The 16027-nt window shown below is 49.5% G+C and overlaps 6 protein-coding genes across 6 annotated transcripts; 5 read left to right on the top strand and 1 right to left on the bottom strand.

Moving 5' to 3' along the window:
- Positions 1 to 58: 58 nt before the first annotated feature.
- Positions 59 to 1565, bottom strand: EI90DRAFT_3157839 (uncharacterized protein). The gene is made up of 8 exons (XM_039066145.1): positions 1482 to 1565; positions 1354 to 1428; positions 1219 to 1290; positions 1142 to 1162; positions 1050 to 1070; positions 832 to 995; positions 476 to 769; positions 59 to 395 (listed from the first exon to the last, which is right to left on the bottom strand). The coding sequence occupies exons 1-8, from the start codon at positions 1516 to 1518 to the stop codon at positions 270 to 272; spliced, it is 810 nt and encodes a 269-aa protein (XP_038910757.1). The 5' UTR covers positions 1519 to 1565; the 3' UTR covers positions 59 to 269.
- EI90DRAFT_2494684 (uncharacterized protein) lies at positions 1219 to 2850 on the top strand. The gene is made up of 3 exons (XM_039053122.1): positions 1219 to 1431; positions 1483 to 1789; positions 1843 to 2850. The coding sequence occupies exons 2-3, from the start codon at positions 1668 to 1670 to the stop codon at positions 2564 to 2566; spliced, it is 846 nt and encodes a 281-aa protein (XP_038910758.1). The 5' UTR covers positions 1219 to 1431; positions 1483 to 1667; the 3' UTR covers positions 2567 to 2850.
- Positions 2764 to 4563, top strand: EI90DRAFT_2937890 (uncharacterized protein; the record flags this gene model as incomplete). Its single annotated transcript, XM_039055189.1, has 4 exons — positions 2764 to 2880; positions 2945 to 3561; positions 3616 to 3710; positions 3761 to 4563. 4 exons carry the CDS (start codon positions 2764 to 2766, stop codon positions 4561 to 4563), a joined length of 1632 nt encoding a protein of 543 aa, XP_038910759.1.
- Positions 4564 to 7323: 2760 nt separating this feature from the next.
- EI90DRAFT_3078608 (cryptococcal mannosyltransferase 1-domain-containing protein) lies at positions 7324 to 9271 on the top strand. The gene is made up of 4 exons (XM_039061783.1): positions 7324 to 8090; positions 8142 to 8481; positions 8547 to 8882; positions 8935 to 9271. The coding sequence occupies exons 1-4, from the start codon at positions 7424 to 7426 to the stop codon at positions 9128 to 9130; spliced, it is 1539 nt and encodes a 512-aa protein (XP_038910760.1). The 5' UTR covers positions 7324 to 7423; the 3' UTR covers positions 9131 to 9271.
- Positions 9272 to 10168: 897 nt separating this feature from the next.
- On the top strand, positions 10169 to 10995 carry EI90DRAFT_3078611 (uncharacterized protein). Its single transcript, XM_039061784.1, has 2 exons — positions 10169 to 10225; positions 10305 to 10995. Exon 2 carries the CDS (start codon positions 10576 to 10578, stop codon positions 10897 to 10899), a length of 324 nt encoding a protein of 107 aa, XP_038910761.1. The 5' UTR covers positions 10169 to 10225; positions 10305 to 10575; the 3' UTR covers positions 10900 to 10995.
- A 1768-nt stretch (positions 10996 to 12763) lies between these two features.
- Positions 12764 to 15985, top strand: EI90DRAFT_3078614 (uncharacterized protein; the record flags this gene model as incomplete). Its single annotated transcript, XM_039061785.1, has 11 exons — positions 12764 to 12947; positions 13010 to 13096; positions 13225 to 13385; positions 13452 to 13477; positions 13499 to 13940; positions 14052 to 14211; positions 14351 to 14672; positions 14948 to 15030; positions 15093 to 15220; positions 15276 to 15712; positions 15820 to 15985. Coding segments are annotated over exons 3-11 (1925 nt in total), but the record flags the coding sequence as incomplete, so codon positions are not given.
- Positions 15986 to 16027: the final 42 nt, after the last annotated feature.

Below are 16027 nucleotides of genomic sequence, written 5' to 3' on the forward strand. Positions count from 1 at the left end.
TGCGTGATAACAGACAATTCATCTAGCACAGTATGAATAACGACATATCGTGCTTTTTGGGTTTGCGCACGCATGTGAAACCAGCGAATGCCCGCGAAGAAACGAGCCATCTTCCCAAGGCTCAATACTGTTACAATGCAAGGTCCTGCGGGATTCACATATGAATATTTAAATCCGGAAGGTTATCACTGTTATGCTTTAGCGAGTACGAAACAATACCGTGCACGCAGCGGTGCCAAAAAAGCGTGAAATAAATAAGAATGTAATAATTATCGATTGGCCGTTGAAGTATTGAGCTTGTGAACTTCATAGAACCTTGCACGCGTCTCATCCTTGCGTTTGTCTTTAGCCTGTTTGTAAGGAATCCTTCCAGCCGCTGCCCTAGATTCATATTGCTGTTGAACGAAGAAATCAGTCGATCAGGAACCAAAGACCCAGTGAGTCCCATGGCTCTTGTGGCTGAGACTATACGTACCGCCTTCTCAGCTTCACTGAGATGTCTCCATTCTTGGCCAATTTCGGCTAGGTACTGGCTGGCCCTCTCACCAGGTTTTCTTTTCCTCACTATTGCCTCCTTCGAGTAGATGTTGTAGGCAGAGGGTGCGCGTTTGAGAGGTTTCCCAGATTGATCCTTAGGTCGAGCCTTTATGTGACGTTTGCGTACAGCGGCACGATACTGTCGAAGCCCCCGGGGAGATAGGCTCTTTATCCACGCATCCCTTTCGAGAATATGCCTCTCACGCTCCTGAGCGAATTCGCGTTCATAAGGCTAAGACACGCAATGGTTATGAGCAAACGTAGATGAGCCATGACGACACTTAATGAACGCACGAGCTTTTCTGCAGGGCTCAGGCTCCGCCATCTTTGCGCGGTCTCTCTAATAAATTCAATGTTTCCCTCGATACTATTTTGCCTCGGTGCATCCTTTTGTAGGTCCCCAAGGAAGCGTACGTATGGCGTCAAGGGCCTCTTGGGCGGCTTTGTATACTCCCTGACTGCAACATATGAAAAGGAATTAGCGACATCGATATCATGAACGAACGACCCACCAATCTTTGGCTTCTTGCCTACTTTTGAAGCAAATGTTCTTCAGTAAGCCTTCTACATGAACGAACAATCTACCACCGATTCTTCAACGCACCTTTGCCGTTGTGCTTGACCGCTGAATGACATAGAGCAATGAGCTTTATACGAAAACTTTGATCTGTGAAAACTTACGTCTCTGCTCAATAGCCTTCTTAGCAGCAAGCTTTCTCACGGACGCAGTCACCTTTCTCTGAGGTGCAGTTCCTAAGAGTTGCGAACGCGTTTCAATTTACATAATCGGCGTATGAACCATAGCTGGACACGAGCCTTTCGTTGCAGATGACCTGACGCTGGACGTTGTGGAAGATTTGGTTGAAGGTTTCTTTGTCGCGGTCGCGAACGCTGATATGAATCCTATGAACATTAGGCGATCCAATGATATCTATCATGACCTACATGCCCTGAGCCCATTATCAAGAATGAATTGAGCATTTGGCAAGGCCGTGGGTGGAAATGGAGGGACGAATCGGGCCTTTACTGCATGAGTTGCTACGCGCTTTACAAGTGTCCGGGCTAGGACGAACGGGAACATTGTCGGTTGGTGTCACAAATGTCGGATGCAAACTTGAACTACCCCTCCCATGGAATCTTTACCTACTTCACAACTCGAGTCCATACGCTTTAAACTCAATCAAACAATAGAGTCGATCAGAACGCTTCAGTACTCGATCCATGCGGACAACCAACCCTATATGCTACCATGGTGAGGCCACATCCAAGCATGAGGGTTTTATTGGCGATGAAAGACAACCGCAGGCCTGAACTGCTCTCCAAATACAATGTCATCCTTACCCAAACACATTCCTTAATGCTATCTGTATCTCAGGCTGCTACGACGAATCCAGCCACTGGCCGAAAAATGAAGAACCCACTGCCTTCACTTGCTGTGCACCCTGTTCAGCCTATATCTGAGGGCCAAATGGACAACGCACTCAGTTCCCTTCTTCGTATGATGCGCCTTCCCGAAGTTTTAGAATCAGATGAAAAAACGGTGGCTGCGATGGGTGGATCAAATCGCGTCGAACCGAAAACTGACCAGCAGGTCATTGCCAACATGGACACGATACGGAAAGAACACGACTACCGCGTGGAAAGAGCTAACATGGCTGTCCGTATGCTAGCGGAGAAGTACAACTGGAAGAGACGTGTCGGTGACGGGACGATCAACGAGGAGCTGAACGAGGCTGCCTACGTCGTTGCTGTTGCTGAATCTGAAGCCGAAGCTCAGGAAGGTGATGATGCCTCTGGGGCAATGTTCGAGAGTGATGACGAGGACCAGGAAAGTGAGATGGAGCAGGTGGGGACATATTTGGCCACTTCACCACTTAGTCCAAACCAGCATCAGCAGCTGGCTCAGGCAGCTCAAACTCGACCAAGTCAGGCACCAGTAGTCCAAGCGCCTTCCCAGCCACCCTTGGTGATTATTAGTGATGATGAAGGGGATTTGGAGATGTTGGATGGGACAAATGGCTTGGTTTAACGGAAACTTCATTGAGGTCGATCATTATTTCCCATATATATATAGGCTAATACTTGAAGCGCTGTGCGTAATTCCCCGCAATGGGCTTGAATCATCTACGGGTTGTAGACACTTTCGTCCATTGGGGATTCCCACGCTCTGGAATTGACCGCCTGCTCAAACTGCTGCCGACCGCTTGTCACACAGTTTGGTCCCTCATGTCGGATCTTACAGAGGCCCAGCAGGCAGCCCTTGACCATCTTCGTCAAATAACGAATGGTGAGGATCCTGAGCGTGAACTTGCTGTTCTGGAGAGCGTCGGATGGAACGTGGAGGTGCGTATCTGGCACATGGATGCGACAATGTCCCCGTCAGCTGACTCCGAATGACGTTGCTTAGAAAGCCGCGCAGGCTTTCTTCGACGACGATCTGCCTCAAGCAGGTCCTTCGATGTCCCCCGTGCAACCTGTATCTATAGACGACTCCGCGCAGTCGATTCCTTATTCAAACTCTGCACCAGCACGAAACACCAGACCCGTGTACCCGAGGACACACCAAACAGGGCTGAATCTCGCCAATGTTGTTGCTTTCCCATTTACCCTCATTACCAACATACTTCAATTCATCTTTAGAATAATACGTTTTCCCCTCGTAGGAATATTTCCTTACTTATTTCGACCTAACGGCCCAGCTCTCCGCGGCTCCCGGGGGCCTCGTGGTGGGCGTGGTATGCTCGCTGAAAACCCAGCAGCTGCCGCTGACAGGTTTGTTCGCGAACTTGAGGATGAGACAGGTGCGATGACGATAAGCCACGCCAATGCAGCCGAGGCGGGAGCAGCAGAAAATGTCGCTGGCTCCTCAACACTAGCTGGTAAAGCTGCAGCTGCTGGAAGGCTGTTACCCGACTTTTTCATTGGCTCGTACGAAGAAGCACTGAGGACCGCAGAAAGGGAACTTCGAGTCCTATGCGCCATCATCTTGAGTAGCGAGCATGATGACATCCCAGAGTTCAGAAGGTACAGACACCTACTTTCCCGGCTACATTGTGTGTTAACTCCCATGGGCAACAGGATGGTCCTTACGGACGCAGATTTCATTAAAACACTTGCAGACAATAATTTTGTCGTCTGGGGAGGTGATATACGTGATAGAGATGCGTATCAAGGTGAGGGAATTTTGATTCTGATGGTATATATTGATACAACACCCCTCCAGCCTCCATCAAACTTGGCGCTACAACTTACCCGTTCGTAGGCTTTGTCTCCCTCCACCCCACTCCGGCTCATGTGGGTGGTTCGACTCCGTCAGGGTCGGGCCCGCGTCTCACTGTCCTCTCCCGCCACGAAGGTCCACCTTCTACCACGACATCAGCTCAGACCCTTCAAGCACATATTACCACTGCCCTCCTTCCCCGTGTTACCCCTCTTCTTTCACGTCTCCGCACAGAGCGTTGGAATCGAGAACAAGAACGCAAACTGCGTGAAGAACAGGATCGTGCATTTGCTGAATCTGCCGCCCGTGATAGAGAGCGCGTGAAGCAAAAGCGAGAGGCAGAACGGAAGGCCGCGGAGGAAAAACAAGCCCGTTTAGAGGCAGAGAAGGAGAAAGCAAGCAATGAGGAGAAGCTTCTGTTATGGAGGAGGTATGCCAGAAAGCATCTCATCCCACCCGAGCCGCCATCAGGCGGTATCCGTATTGGTGTGCGCTTACCTGATGGCCGGCGCGGAGTAAGGATGTTCTCCCCTACGGATGATGTGACGGCTGTCTACACGTTTGCGGAGTCCCTGCTTGTACCCGCGAGCGAACCTAGAGACTCGGACCCCGACCAACCACCCACTGGCTATACTCATGATTGGAAACTCAAACTCGTCACGTCATTTCCTCGAAAAGAAATACCACAGCGTGAGAAGGTTCTTGGCTCAATCGATGACTTGAAGGAGGGTGCGAATCTCGTAGTTGAGGTGATACGGACTTACGGAGGCATAGGCACAGATGACCACGATGAGGATGAGGAATAGGTCAACAGTCATGTAAATATGTTGCACACAGTTTGCCATGCATATCATAATACGCGAGCCCTCATTCATCTTTGCCCGGCCGAGCGTGGGGAATGCAGGGAAGGGCCCCCTGTGGGATAAACGTGAGATCGTACATGCGAGTCTATCACCATCTCCCAATCGTCCTATACCCACGAAGTCCTCGAACGGGCTGGGATGGTCGACTGCAATGTCGAAGATCTACCCATGTCGCCCAAGAGGAAGCTTTCCCCATTCCCCGGTCCCCGTCCAAATTATCCATATCTCACTATGGTTGGTTCACTCATGTGGCTGGCTATCAACACCCGACCCGACATCGTGTTCGCCACTCAACATCTTGCCCAGTTTAATGCATCGTATGGACCTGACCACATCAGCACTGTCAAACGCCTCCTGCGGTACTTGAAAGGCACTACCAATCATGGTATCACCTATGCAAAGTCTAACTCTGGACTTGTTGCTGAAGGTTTCGCTGATGCCGATCACGCAGAAGATTTGACCGCTTTTCCATCACGGGTGCCGTGTTTGTTATGTCTGGTGGACCGATTGCGTGGACGTCGAAGAAGCAGGGCACTATCGCCCTTTCTACGTTGGAGGCCGAATATGCTGCTATCAGCCACGCTGTTCGGCACATACTTTGGCATAATATGCTTATGGCGGAACTAGGTTTTAAGGCCCCACATCCATTCAGGCTCAACAGCGATAATCGAGGCGCGACCCTCAGTTCCATGGCCGCGTGCAGTAAGCATATCGATATCTGTCATCATTTTATTCGCGACCACGTCGAACGTGAAAATATTTCTATTTTTCACATCCGATCTGAAGATAACTTAGCTGATATTTTTACTAAACCGCTTCCAAACCCCATTTTCACCAAATTCGTTTCTTCACTAACGGACGACGTCATGACTTGAGGGGGAGTGTTGGTTGAGCAAGACATGATGACGCGCCGGTATGCATGTCATGCCCATATCGGTTAGCCGATATGATACCCCTTCCCCATGTGCTGCGTGTCTCACTGTTGACTGCGTTCCATATGTAGCGCTTGCGCGTATCTCATTCCCTTATTATTCTTGTCTGATATCTGTTATTACCTTAACTACTTATACCGCTGTGCGGTTACAATATCAGTGTGTCGTTGTTCCCCGAGTCCCTGCTGAGAGCTACATAACAACACAGTTGCTGACGCTGGGCGCCGCCTGACGCGGCAGAACCCACCATTTTACTTTTGAGTTCCCAGCTATAACGTGCACAGGGAGTGCTGTGAACACTCGCTCAATCAGGCTGGGATTGGAAACATTGGAGGAGGATCAATAGAATGACCAGTGGACAAAAAAAAACATCATCGCGCAAATGGACATGCAATCCAACTTTTCGCGCAATCAGGGCCTCTTTGATGATAGTCAACTCAGCAAGGTTCCAGAATGGGTCTGAAATATTAATCGTTAGCTATGGCCATTTTAGGAATATGACAACGTTCTAAAGAACGAAGACATTTGCAGCAAATACGAAGCATGACATTGGAGGAAGACGTATCGACGACGTGGCTCCTTCGTGACACAACATAATATTTTGTAACCAGGGGAGGTGCGGTTAGGGGACATTGGCCTTGGAGTAAATGTATATCATAAGACAAGAGACGAACAGGTTTGGAAAGCGTGTCAAACGCTGCTAAGGATCTTCAGATGGAGAAGTAGAGGTAGAGATTTCAGAAGTAAGACGGAGCAATGCAGACTCGGAACTTTGAATGGTGATCTTTCGATCCGGATAATAGGTTGGAAACAGAGGAGGGGAATGCCGGATGTCATCTTCGTCCGGATCAGAACTATCATCAGAGCATGAAATGCGCAAAGCATGGCAGATCAATTTCCGATATTGAATCGGACATGCAGACGAGAGCCCATGGGAGGATTGTAACAATCACTGAACAGAATATGTGCATCACGAACATGGATTGGAGGCAATAATTGTCAGAAAACGAATTCAGTCCCGGGCAAAAATTTGCAGGACCGGGAATTGTGTTTCAATATTATTACAACCCACTGTACAGTACAATGCCCAATTGGCCAATTGGGGTCTATATATTGTTTGTTTACCATAGAAGCTGGAGTCATGCCTACAATTGGGGCTCATATATATTCCGTTACTGCGCTGCCACCCTCTTTGTATGCAGCGCATATTACTTCGGCGTTTTCTCCCTGGCCGCCCCCAAAGATGCTATGAGGACGCTCCCTGAGTTGCTAAAAATGCACATTTCAGCGTCTCTCACAACAATCACAAAGCCAATTTGGTTAATATCTAGCAAGTATAATGGTATCATACAGTGGAATGTTATGCAAAAAGAACGGAGGAAAATTGCTAGTGTAAGCAGATGGCTGTAGCGGAAATATTGATCTTTGCCGCTTAGTTAGCCCCAAAAGCCCCCCATATATTGGAGCCTGTCAGGAGGGCAGGTTCGAGAGGCGGTCCCTCTGGTCCCTCGCTGTATGTATCAATATCACTATCGAACATGCTCCGGCAGCAAGCTTGGTTATTCAGCTTGAGGGGAACCCCATAGCCTGGCGCAGTTACTATAGAAGCTGATTGTGACGGACATTGATGGATGAACAAGTACATTGAATGTCGCCATCAAGATAGTACGTGCGAGAATACACACGAGGGATAGCTTCCAATTAATTGGAGACTGCAGCATTATTCGAGTAACCTTTTTCCTTTTCGCGTATAGATGTCCCAGCGGCCGCGGCTGGGTTGTCTGAATTAGGGGATCCGCCGCATAACCGATGTGTAGGTCTTTGTTGCGGGCAACAAGGATTGGCGGCGCGTGAAGATTCTGGAGGTACTGATGTCGAGCAATCTTAAATACAGCATGGCGGGTTGCATGTGTCTGCCTCTCCCCCTTCTTGCAAATAGTGTCATGGACAGTCATTCAACTTGGAAGGCTTTTCCTTATACACTTCTGCCAGGTCCAACGTTGCCAGCGTCAGTGAAACCCATGGTAGCAAATAACAAACGAAGATATCTGAGGGTCGGGTGTCTACTCCTCATCGCGTGCATCTTGTTTCTTTCTGCCTTCGGCTGGCAAGCCAGGCATAGGATGATCGTTGATCCCCTCCCTGAAACAACCCCTTACGAACTTGAAAACTATGACACGGGACCTTTGCCTTCTATTGACGCGGTGCCAGAAGTGCTCAAATTACTACGAGCTCCTCGGCGTCATCCATTTCAAAACCTGACTAGAGTTGCGGAGATCCAGCGGAAAGCTTGGGCTCTTACCCCGTTCTCGCGAGCAACCTGCCAGTTTCAGGAATGGCACGAAATGAGATATGCATCGCTCAGAAACTCAGGCAAGAATGTCTTCCTTGCGATGAATCTCCATAACAATGCGCAAACATTTCCAACAATCATCTCGCAAATGCCCGAAGTCTTAAAGTTCCTGACACCTTCAAGTATTCATGTGTCTATATACGAGAATGGAAGTGAAGATGCCACCCAACAATTCCTAGTCCTTCGTAAGTTGATCATTCCTCCGCAGACTGAATCAACAATAAAGACACTGCCAGTCGCGGATATCCTGGACAACTTGGGGACCTCCTACACGATCATTTCGGAGGGGAAGAATTTTACATTTGATAAGGGCTTCAACCATCGGATCGAGGCACTTGCAATCGCTAGGAATCTGGCCCTTGCACCTCTATACTCTGGAGCCATTGAAAAGGCGATGCCGGGCAGAAAATTTGACGAAGTGCTGTTTATGAATGATATCATCTACTGCGCCGCAGATGTCTTGGAAGTTCTTTACCAGCGGCGGGAGCAAGGCGCTTATGAGTCTTGCTCTGTAGACTGGGATTGGGGTGGACGAATAGTGTATGACAGATGGGTGCTGCGGGCGATGTCCGGAGAGTAAGCTGCTTGGAAAATTTCATTTGAAAAGTCTATATGTCACTGAAGTATGTTGTGCATGCTAGCCCGTGGTACGAGCACGACGGCCTCGTCAAATACTTCAGAGACCCTAGAAGTCTTGATGAGAAGATTGCACCAACACCGTTGCCTGACAGAACGGAAGATCGTCATAGATTCGAAAACTTGATGCCACTACAAGTTTTCGCCTGCTGGAACGGGATGGCTGCTTTCGACTCTAGTGTCTTCATTGAACACGACATTCGCTTTAGAATGGGACTGAGTGACCACCACGAGAACGGAGAGATCAAGCAGCCAACGGATATTGTGTCTGAGTGTTATTTAACGAGCGTCGATATGTGGAAGAAGGGAATAGGAAAAATATTATTGGCATCTCGTGCTCGGTGAGTTTCCCCTTTGGGCACTAAAGCTAAGACTAACGGACAGTGGCACCAGCGTCGCCTATTCCGTGGAGAACTATGACACTTATCGAACAGACCAGCGGATTGGGAAACCTGGGGCGAAGAACCTGGAGAAATTAGCAGAGGAAGAACGGATAGAATGGCAGTCACAACCCCCCGCAAAGGTCGCGATGCATGACTTTACATGGTGGGAAATGCCGGAGAGATGGGCCCCATGGGATGAGCCTTGACTGTATACATCACCCAATGATACTAGGAGATGTTGGCTAGGCGATGCCAGACACCGACAGCGATGGAAAAGAACGTGTCAAACCAGTCACTTATGTTGTAATAGCCACCCTCACTGAACTTGTAATCACAAGACCTAGGGACTCTGCATTGGAAATATTTGAGTGGACGAGAAGAATATTTCGTACGATTTGGGACTCACCCACGAATACTTAATATAAAACTTTGGGTACTGCTTACGCTGTGTAGAGATATAGTTGTCGGAACACGTCTCCTGCAGTTAGGCTATTTTCCACCTCTCAACCCTGGGTTTTTTCGCCAGAAAATTGCCTCCCAGTATTCCCTGCACCCGAATGCACTTTACTCTCAGCAAGAAATTCCTTGTTGAGCGCACAGGTACGTTCCTCGCGGGGGGACATTCCAGAATGAAACTTGGCCAGGTCAAGCAAATCTGTATGGCTGGATGTGAAGCGAGTTGTTAGGCCATCAACCCCCGACAGTTGGGCCTCCAGATCGGGGAAATGCCGAACGCCGTCTGCACCCAGTGTCTGAGACTGAGACGCGGGATGGAGCCGCTAGTTTAGGGGCTATGTTTAGCGGTATCAGGCTAGGACAATCGCTTGAAGCATAATACTGTCTCTCAAGATTGATTCAGCACGGTTCCGTTCCTTTCGCGAGCATTGGTCTCCATTTGAGTGGGCCCCTGTGTGTCGGACTTATCGTGAAACTTGAACTCCGCTTGTCATACCTGGTGCTGAAGTCTCATTAGTGCTTCTCAGCTTTCGTAGCTCAGCAGACAGCATCGTAAGGAAGGTACGATCCTGGGATGCGTGATCTCGAGGATCATTGGGATGCCGTCGTTTCTTTTCTCTATGCTTAAGTGAGCACATCAGTTGATCATGGAACCCAGTGCGTTGACTAAAGGGGTGCTGAGAGGCAAAACGGATTCAATGGTCTGGTTGCCGTGGATTTCACAATGGGAGGAGAAACGCCTGGGGCTATGTCGCTGATGCCCCAATCGCTATCGCTTGAACAAGAATTGAAGTAAAGGATTGATTAAATCCGTTCTTCCGCCTGAGCAATCAACATAGTGTCAAGTGAGAGTTGCCGTACCAGCATGGCGACTCATAGTGAGAAGCCCACGCTACACTTACAGTACTAACTGTACAAATGCAGAAGGCGAAATACGAATTCACTGAAACTCAGGACTGGTTCAACGATCATGGAAATCATTGATCCACCAGGTCACCGCATCCACGCACAGAGCTCTCGAGATAGGATCTTGGGAAGGCAGATCATTCGTGGGTTGGGTTGGGGGGGACGGCCATATCACCTGTATTAACCAATTTGATCTCCAACGGGACCATTTCAGTCCCCTGCACTTAACAAGTTGCATCCACGGGGCTTCGTTTAGATCTACATTGATGAACCGCATGAAGCAGATGACATGTCACTTGATGGAGAATTAGGCCGGCGTATAGCCCAGAAGAATGCCATCGTCATGTTCGATGATTACGACCGGAAAACGCAACCGGCGGAGAGTTGTCACCATCCCCGACGAGGAATCGATGCATTTATGGCAGTGCATGAAGGGGAATATGAAGCCCTTCACTCGGGTTACCAAAGCAAGACGGAATCGGCCTTTTGCCCAAGGACGCCAACAGTCAAGCTGGAAAGAATTTGTGTACAGCATCAACTTGGTGATAACGAATATGCAATACTCGTAACTGTCACTCTTCATACAGCCGTTGCAGATGACACCTTAGGTTAGGTGTCCGGACACGCGGCGTCCGGATGGGTGCTTAGCGCCTCTGGCCCTACGCACCATTGCTACCGTCGCTCAGGAGGCAATCTCCAACAGCATCAAGGCCTAGTGGGCTGCCCGATTAACCCTCTTCATCCGGGACTTCGGTCCTCAAACTTAGGTGATTGCGACTCGAGGAATGTGGATACCGGCGACTGCAAGAAGAGATGGTAAAAGGTGGATGGATGGGACACCGGCAGATAGCGGTCGGAGAGCTGGCAAGATACATCGCGCAGCCTTGTACTGATTATGTACAGTGCAACCCATTGCTCCGCCATATGCCGACCGGTACAGAATGGTCGAACGAAGCTTCGAACATCGGTTCCTTCGCGTGATGAGGTGACCCTTCGCTTCATTTAGCTCCCAAAGAATAATTTATCTGGCGCCCATGTCCTAGTCCCTGAAAATGTCTCGGGTCTGTGAAATTTCAACCTCCAGGGAGCGAATCTAGGTGCTGTTCGGGATGTTGGAATTCCGGCTCCGGATGAATCTCCCTACTTCAGCTCGGGCACTCTTGATGACCCTGGAAAATATTCGAGACCGGAAAGTGCTACTTCGCATGGGTCATAGCCTGAAAGATTCACCAGTGCATCAGCAAGGATTCTGAATAAGCACTTCAAGTCAAAGTGGCGGGCGCTTGACTTCCGTTGGAGCGCGCAGGGCCTTGGGACGCATGCCAATATGTCGTCTGTAGAACGGCATGGCTTGGGTTTTTAACGCATGAAGAAAGAGCTGCACACAATCCATTTTAATAGACCGTTCCATCCTAGTATTGCTGATCCCTGAGTACAACCATACATTAGGGGTACGCTACACCCTTTTGTAGTTGGGTTGTGGGAAGCACTTTCAAAAACTGAAGAGTATCGTGAGCGGGTTCAGAGAGGAAAGCAAGTTGGCAGCAGAAGATCGAAGAAACTATTGCCGAGTTGAACGAGACTCTTGACGAGCAGGGACTCCAGAGAGCATATTGTGAACTACTTTCTTTCATACGATATGCCAACTAAGTCGAGCAAGAGCGACAAGTAATACATGTATCACCCGTGCAGAAGATCGGTTCTTGAGGTTAGCCGAGGGAGCACTGTGATCTCGTAACGAGCTTTGATGACACCATTGCACCGAAAACCATGGCAGAGGCCCATCGAACGGAAGTCCCTGCAACAAAGGAGTTGGTTATGCGCTCAGGCGAGCGTGAGGATGAGGAGTTCCCGATACGAGTACACAGAGGTAAATTATTCGATTTGAATATGCCACGATCTCCAGGGGCCCTTTCCGGCTCGCGTCAAATGTCTATCAAGTGACGTTGCTGGGCTGCTCGCTCATCGGAAGCCCTGGCTGTGGGGGATTCGATTGTTCCGCATGTGCAACGCGGTTCTGTGTCAAAGTTGTTTTAAGGGAGTTTTCCCTTTGAGGGTGACAGGACCACAAGCCCACACATAAACGAGGCCGCCAATATGCGCCGTTTCTGTGACATGTCACCACCATCCTTGAACAGTCTAGATTTAGATAGCCAATTCCTCCATGCGTCATATAAGCCATCGTGAATCGCGTCAGAGTCCAAACAGATTGCCTAAATGCAGGAGCACTAGAGACGCCAGACCAGGCCCCCATAGTGCGAAACGGTACGGCTGGGTAGAAGAATGCTGTACGGAAAGGCCGTCCCGAGATGCGTTTGACAGTGGACTCACATAGTCAAGCCAAAACCACAGTACAGCGTCAGCTAGCGAGTAACGTATTAACGATTCAGCGCAACCGCAGCAGACAGAACCCTGTTTGCCGCGATTTGGAATTTTTGTAATTTACATACTGGTTCCTTTCAATTCAGTCAGAACGAGCTCCTTCAAGTTCGGGTGTTGAGGCCGAGACCGCACAGCATTGGCCCAGCAGCCTCAGAATACCCAGACAAGTTGCCTATGTCAGTGTTGACGACCAGTGAGCACACGTAGTATAGTAGTCGACGTGGTGACGTGAGACTATTCAAACCGTGCAAATGGTGGTGGAGCGGTGGGTGGCGTCGCGTAATTCAATCCACTATCACTCTTTTGCACATCACTCCTCACTAAGTCCTTCCTCTTTGTAGCCATTTTCCTCTGGGACGAGCCAGATCACGACCATATCTTCATTCCCCTGCCGCCTTCCTGGTTACCTGACAGGGCACTGACAACATGTTGCTCATTTTCCTTGGTGATCTCCGCTCTTGCCTCACCAATCTTTCATTTGCGTAGGCCCACTATCGGGAATGCACAAACAGCGTCAGTGGCAACGTTTACCACCGCGCTAGTAACTAATCTCGGTATGTTGAATTTGGGATTTGAAAAGGTTCCAGGGCTGACTTCCATTTCCCTATCACTTGTCCTACCTGTAGCGGTATTTTTGGCAGAAATCGTCGCCTTCACAGTGTTGAGGGCGAAATTCAAAACCATATATGAACCACGGACGTTCATTCCGCCTCTCTCGTGCGCTGATTCCCATTAGCTACTATCTGCCTTTCGTGCTAAGCTCAAACTCCTTACTTTCCACAGGAAACGTGCGCCACCTCTCCCGCCTGGTTTCCTTTCATGGCCAATAGCAATCTACAACTTGGATCCTGACGACATTCGGCGTCAGAATGGCCTAGATGCCTATGTCTTCGTGCACTTTTTGAGAATGATGGTCAAGATGCTCCTCCCCATCTGGTTCCTCAGTTGGACGATTCTTTTACCTATCAATTCTGTTCGGCACGAAGGCCTGACTGGACTCGATCGATTCACCTTCGGAAATATATCTAGAACTGACCAGTCTCGTTATGCTGCTCACTTGACACTCGCGTACGTCTTCACGTTTTGGATACTATACGTCCTCAAGAAGGAAATGAGGCACTTCATCACCGTACGTCAACGGCACTTGATTGATCCTGGGCATCGGGCCACTCCCCAAGCTAAAACCATGTTGATGACCGGTGTCCCCCCAAGTATCTCCACCCGCTTGCTATCCGAAGTGTGTTCTCTCTTCTTCCTGGGGGGGTGGACAAAGTGTGGGTTAACAGGGACCTGAGGGATTTGCCGGATTTGTTTGACGAGAGACTGGACATTATCGCGAAATTGGAGAGTGCAGAGACGACGTTGATGCATATTGCTGCCAAGCTGGAGAGGAAGAGGAGGAAGGGGCTCGCTAAAAGGGGGACGAGTGTCGCCGATCAATCCCCTACGGCGGGTGGGGCCTCTGCACTTTCTCCAGGCAGTCCAAAAGATGCAGAGAAACAGCCCCTCTCTCTGGCTGAGCGTTTCGTACCTGCCAATAAACGTCCTACGCACAGACTAAAACTCTCCTTCCTCCACTGGCTTCCTTTCTCTTTACCATTCTTCGGGGGAGAAAGTGGACACGATTCAATGGTGCCGCGAAGAGAGTTCTCGTTTAAATGCCCTTATTCGTTCGCACCAAGACCGCGTCGCAACCGAATGGCCTCCGAAATGCCACTCGACCATCCACTGAAATGTACCCGCGTCTCAATAGTGCCTTTGTGCTCTTCAACGAACAGATCGCAGCTCATATAGCTTCTCAGGCACTCGTTCATCATGAGCCTTATCGAATGGCTGCGAAGTACACGGAAGTGGCCCCCAAGGATGTCATCTGGAGTAATCTGAATATGAACCCCTACGAGGCGAAGATTCGGACCGGCATCAGCTATACGGCTACCGCTGGGTTGATCCTACTCTGGGCTTTTCCGGTAGCGTTCATTGGGGCTGTGTCGATGTGCATTCGTTGTGTTCGAAGTATAGGTGGTTGACTTGGGTTTGTCATTTTACCGGGTGGTGGGTTGTGAATTTTTATCTTTCTCTTGCCGTTGAGCTGATGTTTTCTGGGGTGGTTGTTGCGGGTAGTTGTGATTGGCATTATTTCGGGCATCATTCCCCCTGTTTTACTTGCATTGCTCATGATGTTACTGCCGATCATCTTACGATGTAAGCTCCCTCCGTTCTCCCGTTGCGACGTCTGTTTAGAGGCCTAACTGGGCGACTTGTTTTCTCGCGTGTTGCAGTGCTCGCTCAATTTGAGGGTATACCCCGCCGAACTGGGCTTGAGTTATCCCTTATGACACGTTTCTTTACATTCCAAGTGATTGTGAGTTTCTCTCCCTGAGAGCAATCGGTATTGGTTCTGAAGAGTAATCTGCATTTGCCCAGCACTCCTTCCTGATTGTGACACTCTCGGCTGGTCTTGTCCAGTCTTTGGCACCCCTTGCGAAGAATCTCGGTTCCGCTCCAACTCTACTTGCGAATAACCTTCCCGGGGCATCCACTTTTTTCTTGACGTGAGTCTCACAACGTCAAAATAGACCTCGAATTAGATTACGAACCTCACGGTAGATATATTTTGCTGCAACTTTCCGGTATAGCCGGAGGTCTCCTTCAACTGGTTCCCCTAATCATTTACTACGTTAAACTCTTCCTTCTTGGAAGCACACCACGATCAGTCTACGCGATCACGCATACACTTCAAGACGTTCAATGGGGGACACTCTTTCCCTCAGTATCGCTCATCGTGGTAATAACGGTGGCATACTCCGTCATCTCACCACTCATCAATGGTCTCGCATGTGCAATCTTCTTCCTGCTGTACCAGACGTGGAAATACCTGTTCTTGTATGTGCTGGATCAGCCTCCTTCGACTGATACGGGCGGATTGTTCTTCCCGAAGGCTATCACGCATGTCTTTGTCGGGTTGTATGTGGAGCAGATCTGCCTTGCTGCTTTGTTCTTCTTGACGCAGGATGCGCGCAGTCATCCAAGCGCTGTACCCGAGGGTGCATTGATGGTCGTGTTGATTGTCATAACGGTGAGCCAGTAGTCCTGTCTCTGCTGGTGTTGCGCTTTGTCTCATGATGGCGCGGTTTTCCCTGCATCCACTTAGGCTGGTTTCATATCATTCTCCTGGATTCATATGCACCGTTATTTAAGGCCCTGCCGCTTACGCTCGCAGCAGACCGTTCGCACCAAGATGAAGTCAACGCTAGAACGAGTGTTGATCCTTCAGTCTCTGACTCCGAGGACCGAGCGGAGGACGAAAGCAGATATTGGTGGGGCAACGACGGGTGTTGACAAACCCAAATACCGACCTC

This window comes from Cantharellus anzutake, assembly GCF_015039405.1.
Source record: "Cantharellus anzutake strain C23 chromosome Unknown EI90scaffold_75, whole genome shotgun sequence".
NCBI lineage: Eukaryota > Fungi > Basidiomycota > Agaricomycetes > Cantharellales > Hydnaceae > Cantharellus > Cantharellus anzutake.

Bases quoted from the DNA above. Each gene is read 5' to 3' on its own strand.
- EI90DRAFT_3078611 (XM_039061784.1), top strand. From the start codon at position 10,576: ATGTCACTTGATGGAGAATTAGGCCGGCGTATAGCCCAGAAGAATGCC.
- EI90DRAFT_3157839 (XM_039066145.1), bottom strand. From the start codon at position 1,518: ATGCTCAATTCATTCTTGATAATGGGCTCAGGGCATG. The intron at 996-1,049 runs GTGGGTCGTTCG...CATATGTTGCAG, and splicing joins AGGCAAGAAGCCAAAGATTG to TCAGGGAGTATACAAAGCCG. The intron at 770-831 runs GTGCGTTCATTA...TGCGTGTCTTAG, and splicing joins TGAGCCCTGCAGAAAAGCTC to CCTTATGAACGCGAATTCGC.
- EI90DRAFT_2494684 (XM_039053122.1), top strand. From the start codon at position 1,668: ATGGAATCTTTACCTACTTCACAACTCGAGTCCATACGCTTTAAACTC. The intron at 1,790-1,842 runs GTGAGGCCACAT...AGACAACCGCAG, and splicing joins CAACCCTATATGCTACCATG to GCCTGAACTGCTCTCCAAAT.
- EI90DRAFT_3078608 (XM_039061783.1), top strand. From the start codon at position 7,424: ATGTCGAGCAATCTTAAATACAGCATGGCGGGTTGCATGTGTCTGCCT. The intron at 8,482-8,546 runs GTAAGCTGCTTG...TGTGCATGCTAG, and splicing joins CTGCGGGCGATGTCCGGAGA to CCCGTGGTACGAGCACGACG. The intron at 8,883-8,934 runs GTGAGTTTCCCC...CAGTGGCACCAG, and splicing joins TTATTGGCATCTCGTGCTCG to CGTCGCCTATTCCGTGGAGA.